The sequence below is a fragment of the Triticum dicoccoides genome, chromosome 3B (genome assembly GCF_002162155.2).
Source record: "Triticum dicoccoides isolate Atlit2015 ecotype Zavitan chromosome 3B, WEW_v2.0, whole genome shotgun sequence".
Taxonomy (NCBI): domain Eukaryota; kingdom Viridiplantae; phylum Streptophyta; class Magnoliopsida; order Poales; family Poaceae; genus Triticum; species Triticum dicoccoides.
In genome coordinates this window covers 746,876,295-746,884,903 of record NC_041385.1, presented here as the reverse complement: position 1 = coordinate 746,884,903, position 8,609 = coordinate 746,876,295, and the positions used below count along the sequence as shown (strand labels likewise).

General features: G+C 43.2%; 1 protein-coding gene across 1 annotated transcript; it reads right to left on the bottom strand.

The window, feature by feature from the left end:
- Positions 1-6,528: 6,528 nt before the first annotated feature.
- On the bottom strand, positions 6,529-8,437 carry LOC119278228. Its single transcript, XM_037559586.1, has 2 exons — positions 8,272-8,437; positions 6,529-7,874 (listed from the first exon to the last, which is right to left on the bottom strand). The coding sequence occupies exon 2, from the start codon at positions 7,865-7,867 to the stop codon at positions 6,599-6,601; it is 1,269 nt and encodes a 422-aa protein (XP_037415483.1). The 5' UTR covers positions 7,868-7,874; positions 8,272-8,437; the 3' UTR covers positions 6,529-6,598.
- Positions 8,438-8,609: the final 172 nt, after the last annotated feature.

Here is an 8,609-nt window from a genome sequence, read left to right as displayed (position 1 = left end):
GGCCACCGGAGGGGTTTCGAGGGTCCACCGGGAGGGGCCACCCCTCTCGGAGGGCCACATGGGCCGCAAGGGGCAGGGAACCAGCCCCTGGAGGGCTGGGCGCCCCCCCCCCCTGGGCCCATGCGCCTAGGGTTGGGGGGGAACCCTAGTGGGGGCGCCCCCCTTGCTTGGGGGGCAAGCCCCCCTTCCTGGCCGCCGCCCCCCTCTAGATCTCATCTAGAGGGGTCCGGCCCCCTTTCCCCTTCCCCTATAAATAGAGGGGCGAGGGGAGGGCTGATCACCTGATCCAAGGCGCAGCCCCTCCCCTCCCCAACACCTCTCCTCCTCCGTTGAGCGCTTGGCGAAGCCCTGTCGGAGTACTGCCTCTCCACCATCATCACGCCATCATGCTGCTGCTGGAGCCTTCTTCCTCGACCTCTCCTTCCCCCTTGTTGGATCAAGAAGGAGGAGACGTCGTCCGTACCGTGCGTGTGTTGAACGCGGAGGTGCTGTCCATTCAGCACTTGGTCATTGGTGATTTGAATCACGGCGAGTACGACTCCATCATCACTGTTCCCTTGAACGCTTCCGCACGCGATCTACAAGTGGTATGTAGATGCAATCTCTCTCCCATGACTCGTTGCTTAGATGAACTCATAGATGGATCTTGGTGAAACCGTAGGAAAAAATTTAATTTTCTGCAACGTTCCCCAACAATTGCAAACATGACATGAATACTTCATAAATAATAGATACGTTGGAGACGTATCAGCGTCCCCAAGCTTAATTCCTTCTCGTCCTCGAGTAGGTAAATAATAAAGAAAGAATTTATGAAGTGCGAATGCTACATAACATATTTATCAATGTAATCTTCTTTATTGTGGCATGAATGTTCAGATCCATAAGATTCAAAACAAAAGTTTAATATTGACATAAAAATAATAATACTTCAAGCATAGTAATAAATCAATTATGTCTTCTCAAAATATCATGGCCAAAGAAAGTTATACCTACAAAATAATATAGTCTGGCTATGCTCTATCTTCATCACACAAAATATTTCATCATGCACAACCTCGATGACTAGCCAAGCAATTGTTTCATGCTTTTAATGTTCTCAAACTTTTTCAACTTTCACACAATACATGAGTGTGAGCCATGGATATAGCACTATAGGTGGAATAGAGTATGGTGGAGGTTGTGAGGAGAAGACTAAAAGGAGAAAGTCTCACATCAACTAGGCAAATTGATATTGATGCAAGTGAGTAGGGATTGCCATGCAACGGATGCTCTAGATCTATAAGTGTATGAAAGCTCAAAATGAAAACTAAGTGGGTGTGCATCCAACTTGCTTGCTCATGAAGACCTAGGGGAATTTGAGGAAGCCCATCATTCGAATATACAAGCCAAGTTCTATAATGAAAAATTCCCACTAGTATATGAAACTGACAAAATAGGAGACTCTCTATCATGAAGAACATGGTGCTATTTTTGAAGCACAAGTGTGGAAAAAGGATAGTAACATTGTCCTTTCTCTCTTTTTATCTCATTTTTGGACTCTTTGGCCTCTTTTTATTTTATTTTGGGCTCTTTGGCCTCTTTTTATTTATTTTGGTCTCTTTGGCTTCTTTTATTTTTAAGTCGGAAGTCTCATCTCTACTTATGGGACAATCATAGCCTCTATCATCCTTTTCTCACATGGGACAATGCTCTAATAATGATGATGATCACAGTTTTATTTACTTACAACTCAAGAATTACAACTCGATGCTAGAACAAAGATATGACTGTATATGCATGCCTCATGCATATGAGAACAATATGACCATGATGGTGTGTGTAATAATAAACGGAACGGTGGAAGTTGCATGGCAATATATCTCGAAATGACTATGGAAATGCCATAATAGGTAGGTATGGTGGCTGTGTTGAGGAAGGGTATATGGTAGGTTTAGTGCACTGGTGAAAGTTGCGCGGTACTAGAGAGGCTAGCAATGGTGGAATGGTAAGAGTGCGTATAATCCATGGACTCAACATTAGTCATAAAGAACTCACATACTTATTTGCAAAAAACTATTAGCCATCGAACCAAAGTACGAATATGCATGCTCCTAGGGGGTTAGATTGGTAGGAAAAGACCATCGCTCGTCCCCGACCGCCACTCATAAGGAATACAATCAAATAATAAAGCATGCTCCAACTTTATCACATAACGATTCATCATATGTGCATGCTTCGGGAATCACAAACCTTTACACAAGTATTTCTACCAATTCACAATTACTCACTAGCATGACTCTATATCACCATCTTTATATCTCAAAACAATATGCAAGAATCAAACTTCTCATAGTATTCAATGCTCTTTATATGAAAGTTTTTACTATATCTCTCTTGGATGCCCATCATATTAGGACTAAATTCATAACCTAAGAAAATTATCATGTTGTTTAAAGACTCTAAAAATAATATAAGTTAAGCATGAGATTTCATCAATTTCTATAAAATAAAACCACCGCCGTGCTCTAAAAATATATAAGTGAAGCACTAGAGCAACTGACAAACTACTCCAAAAAGATATAAGCGAAGATCAATTAGTCAAAAAATTAAGTAACTATGTGAAGACTCTCTCTTAGCTAAGAATTTCAGATATTAAGTATTTTATTCAAACATCAAGCAAAATAAAATAGAATAGCATTCCAAGGATAGCACATATCATGTGAAGAAGCAAAAATTTAGGCTAAACCAAAATTGACTGGTCATTGTTGAAGAAGAAAGGTGGGATGCCAACCGGGGCATCCCCAAGCTTAGATGCTTGAGACTTCTTGAAATATTAATTAGGGATGCCTCGGGCATCCCCAAGATTGAGCTCTTTTGTCTCCTTAATTCCTCTCATATCACGGTTTCCTTTATTCTTAAAAACTTCATCCACACAAAACTCAACAAGAACTCGTGAGATAAGTTAGTATAAATCCATGCAATACCTTATCATTCTCTACTGTAGAAAATCACTGAAATTATAATTTAACATTTCATACTAAATGCCTCTTCATATTTAATACTCGTATCCTCAAATAGAATCATTAAACAAGCAAAGATATGCAAACAATGCAAACATAACAACAATCTGTCTAAACAGAACAATCTATAAAGAATGCAAGAAGATCCATACTTATTTAACTCAAAATTTTTTGAAAATTTAGCACACTGTTGAGAATTTATCATTGCATATTGTGTCGAAATTTCAAGTTTTTATCACATTCTGGCTTTTCTAGGGAATTTTTGCAATAGCGACAAACTTTCTATTTTGAAACAGCAACTCATATACTTGCAAATTGAGCATGGTGAAGGCTATTCTTGACAATTTCATTGAAATAGAAACAAAACCTTATTCTAAATATCAGCAAGCAAATCTAAAAAAAATAAAATTACGCTCCAAGCAAAACACATACCATGTGACGAATAAAAATAAGCTCCAAGTGAGATTACCGATAATGTTGAAGGAAAAAGAGGGGATGCCTTCCGGGGCATCCCCAAGCTTGGTTGCTTGGATCTTCCTTGAATATTACCTTGAGGTGCCTTGGGCATCCCCAAGCTTAGGGTCTTGTCACTCCTTATTCTCCTCATATCGATATCTCACCCAAAACTTGAAAACTTCAATCACACAAAATTTGACGGAACTTCGTGAGATGTGTTAGTATGATAAAATAAATCTCCACTTTTAGGTACTATCAAGGCAAGATTAATTTTTTTCCTGACATGATGCCTACTGTACCCTATCATTTCTACAATTTGTATTGAGCAATACAAGCCATAGATACCATAAAACAAGCAAACTATGCATTGAAAACAGAATCTGTCAAAAAAAACAGTCTGTAATGATCTGAACAACCACCATACTTCTGCAACTTTAAATTTTTTGAAAAATTAGGACAACTTAGGGAATTTGTAGATCAATCATGTATCAAAAATCAGATCAAAAGCATGTTCCGGTGAATTTTCAAAATTCCTGGACTGAGAGCAAAAGTTTTTGTTTTTACACGGAATCAAGTCAACTATCATCCACACTATCCTAAAGGCTTTACTTGGCACGCTTTCGTCATAATAAATTTGCTCATCAAAACTTAGGGGACTAAAAATATCATCTCCATCAAACATAGCATCCCCAAGCTTAAGGCTTTGCTTGTCATTGGCATCATGGATATTCAAAGAATTCATACTAACAACATTGCAATCATGCTCATCATTCAAAAATTTAGTGCCAAACATATTATTGCATTCTTATTCTAACACTTGAGCACAATTTCCTTTCCATCATTTTCATGAAAGACACTAAGAAGATGAAGCATACGAGGCTTCAATTTTTTTGTACTTTTCTTTTATAGACTAAACTATTGATAAAACAAGAAACTAAAAGATTCAATTGCAATATCTAAAGATATACCTTCAAGCACTCACCTCCCCGGCAACGGCGGCAGAAAAGAGCTTGATGTCTATAATGCAACATTTCTTCTTGTAGACGTTGTTGGGCCTCCAAGTGCGGAGTTTTGTAGGACAGTAGCAATTTTCCCTCAGGTGGATGACCTAAGGTTTATCAATCTGTGGGAGGCATAGGATGAAGATGGTCTCTCTCAAATAACCCTACAACCAAATAACAAAGAGTCTCTTGTGTCCCCAACACACCCAATACAATGGTAAATTGTATAGATGCACTAGTTCGGCGAAGAGATGGTGATACAAGTGTAATATGGATAGTAGATATAGGTTTTTGTAATCTGAAAATATAAAAACAGCAAGGTAACAAGTAACGAAAGTGAGCAAAAACGGTATTGCAATGCTTGAAAATAAGGCCTGGGGTTCATACTTTCACTAGTGCAAAGTCTCCCAACAATGATAACATAACTGGATCATATAACAATCTCTCAACATGCAAGAAAGAATCACTCCAAAGTTTCTATCGGAGAACATAGGAAGAAAACCTGCATCAACCCCTATGCATAGATTACCCCAATGTCACCTCGGGAATCCGCAAGTTGAGTGCCAAAACATACATCAAGTGAATCAATAGAACATCCCATTGTCACCACAGATATCCCATCGCAAGACATACATCAAGTGTTCTCAAATCCAATACTCAATCCAACATAACGAAACCTCAGAGAGCAAGACTCAATTCATCACAAGAAGGTAGAGGGGGAGAAACACCATATGATCCAACTATAGTAACAAAGCTCCGGTACATCAAGATCGTGCCAAATCAAGAACACCAGATAGAGAGAGAGAGAGAGAGAGAGAGATCAAAAATATAGCTACTGGTACATACCCTCAGCCCCGAGGTTGAACTACTCCCTCCTCGTCATGAAGACCGCCGGGATGATGAAGATGGCCTCCTGTGATGGTTTCCCCCTCTGATAGGGTGCCGGAACGGGCTCCCGGTTGGTTTTTCGTGGCTACAGAGGCTTGCGGCGACGGAACTTCCGATCTAGGTTTCTTTTTGGAGGTTACGGGATTTATAAAAAAATTGGCGTCGGTTTCACGTTAGGGGGTTCCCGAGGAGCCCACAAGCCAGGGGGCACGCCCTAGGGGGGCGCCCCTGGACTTGTGGCCTCCTCGGTCACTCCCTGGCCCAGCTCCGATGCTCCTAGGGTCTCTTTTGGTTCATAAAAAAACACCGTAAATTTTCAGCCCATTCTGAGAACTTTTATTTCTGCACAAAAAACGACACCACGGTAGTTCTGCTAAAAACAGCGTCAGTCTGGATTAGTTCTAATAAAATCATACCATATCCATATAATTTTTTTGCAAATATGACATGAATACTTCACAATTTATAGATATGTTAGAGACGTATCAGGCTTCCGGGTGCATCAATGCGCGGCGCTGCAGTGGGTTTCTCGGCCGGGGAGCCTGCTTAAGGGCTGCAGATGGATGGACAACGGCATTGAACATGCGCGGTAGATATGTGTCTCGTCCCGTCCAGTCACGCGTCTCCGGCGTTGAACATGTGCGAACACCGGAGACGCGTTACGGGCGGCGCCCTCGGCCGGCGCGCCGCTTCAATGGCGGAGGCAGTGAGAGGTCAGGTCCGCTCTGAGCCGTCTTGTATGTTGAGCGTCGCGCTCTACAGCGGCTTGAATGCGGGCAGCTGGCGCCAGGCGGGAACACGCGGGGGAGGTGGGAGGTGTTTTTGGTGGGCCAGGATGGTCAAAAAATGGGCTTGGGATCGGTCCGGGCTCCCGCAACCCCCCTCCCAACGTTTGTCTCCGATTTACAGGAGAAATCGCGTCGGGCCACTCCGTAGGCCGATACAAGTCGGCGTTGGATGGCTTCCGCGGTCTGAACGTTACGGGTCCGCATTAGAGATGCCCTCAATGTGGTCGTTATGAATTTTCGTTTCTGATCAAATGTGAGGTTGCAAGTTTTCTAAACATTACTAGTGTTTGATTCATGTAAAAGAAAAAGCTCCATGTCCATGAGCATTGACAAACAATAAATGGTGAGGCAAGCTACGCCATTCCTTCTAGTACAAACTGGGAATCATGAGGGCGATTTTACGTAAACACATCTTATTCTCATAGTATAGGCTAAGCAACATAGAAGAGACTAATACTCTGAAGTCTCAGTTACCTCTACGGTTTCTCTTTGACACTCTCCGAGTGTTTGATGTGCTGGTTTCAACGACAGGCTTTGATACTACAAAGCTTGCACTACCATGTGCGGAGAACCAATACATTTTATACGGCTCATCAGGTTGTTGGACGAAAGACTCGATCGCCTCTGTTTGTATTGCCTCCTCCGCTTGCTGCAAACTCCGGTCACTTAGGAATGCGTTCGAGCAATGGGGTGTGCAGCTAATGGTCAACTTTAGATATGGGTGGGTGTTTCTGTGCGCTCTAGTTCTAGTTGAGCTGCTCCGAGGAGCTGAAATATGGCAGTTAAAACCCATGGCGATGACTGATTCTGGAAATCTCCGTGTTAATTCCGATGGGACGACCTTGTTCTCACAAGAATAGATCCCATCTGCTTTGCAGCAAAATGGGTCTTGACGGCATATTCTGCCGAACTTGGCGAGATCAACCTTCGCATATTGCCACGGCCATGGTGAAACTAGGACTTGTGAAGATATCTGAGCAATTTCCCCAACCGCTAGATCGGCCAAGGACGTGAACTGGGGACCAAGTGGTTGAAGTGACTTGAGGCACTCAGCGGTAATCCCAATAATGTCCGTGCTCTCAGTTAGCCGCAGTGTTACTGTGAAGTAAACATATGTCATAGGCCTCTTGAGGTCTTCGTGTTTGAAGCCTAGCATTGCCAGCATACCATGCTCTTCGGAAGGGCACGTGTGCACCATGAGACAGTGGCCCTGGGATCCTTGCTCCTCCTTATACCAGAGCGCCCTGCCTTGAAGAAGCTTTGTGACGAGAGGGCTGAGATAAAACCTATATTGGGCAAGTGTAAAGCCGTCCTTCAAGTCGCGTAGGAGCCTGTCGGCCTTCTCCACGGACCGCTCGAACTTTGCGACGTCCGAGGATCTCAACAGGTTCTTGTTTGTGCCCAAGGCGAGGAGAGACTTGGTCTTTTTGGGCGGAGAGGGTGCCCCTTCGTCTTGCTGCAGCTCGAGGTTGGAGAGCAAGTCATGGCACTCCTGGAAGGCTTGTTTGATCTCCATCCTTCGACGGAGCAATGCCGTCTCAGTGATGGGCAGCCTGTTGGACCTATCGAATTTCAGCTCCAGGTCGTCATGCGCGGTCACCAGCCTCTTCATGAGGTCCTCCTGAGAGTGCTTCTCCCCGCGGAGTCCGAACACGAAGGAGACGGCTTTATTCACCGTCTCCTGCACAAGTGCCGAGACCACCATCTCCGGCATTTTCTCCACCATTGTCATCATTTTCTCCCTGCAAAGAAATACGAGTGAGATCTGTTGACTGTTACTCCCTTCGGTCCTTTTTACTCTGCATATTAGGTTTGTGCCTAGTTAAACTTTACAAAGTTTGATCAAATTTATATTAAAAATATCAACATCTATAATACAACATATATATTATGAAACTACATTTCATAATGAACCTAACAATATTGATTCGGCATTGTGAATGTGGGTATTTTTTTCATAAGTTTGATCAAAGTGGAGATACTTTGACTTCAGACAAGACTGATATACAAACTAAAAAGAACAGGAGGGGTACTGATGAACGCATGATAGGATGTAGATCCATAGGTAGCGGCGTATACTGATAGAGAATCGCATAGTGAAAAAAATTCGTATAGAGGGGGCCGGGGGGAGATGATCACCTTGTCCTAGTGGGTGTCCGGCTTCAGTTGGGGCGGTGAAACGAGATGGGCACAGGAGTACGGGATGGATGAGACAGAGCTGCCAACTGAGTGACTGCAAATGCAAATGGGACTGGAACAGAGTGAAGGGGGTTGTAGTGTGGATGTGGTGATGCCCGCGGGACAATAATCCTTTACTTATAATATAGTGGCCCGTGAAACAGCAAGGAAAGTGGGGGAGCGCGTGATGATAAGAGCAGTAGCAATCCAAAGTACGTACATGCCCGTGAGGCCAACTCCACCGCTAGACCCCAAACTGACGCATGTCCGCGTCCGTTTGGGTAGCGAAAAGGGCGGAC

What these genes read in the sequence shown, in the direction of transcription:
- LOC119278228 (XM_037559586.1), bottom strand. Translation starts at nt 7,867, where the DNA reads ATGATGACAATGGTGGAGAAAATGCCGGAGATGGTGGTCTCGGCACTT.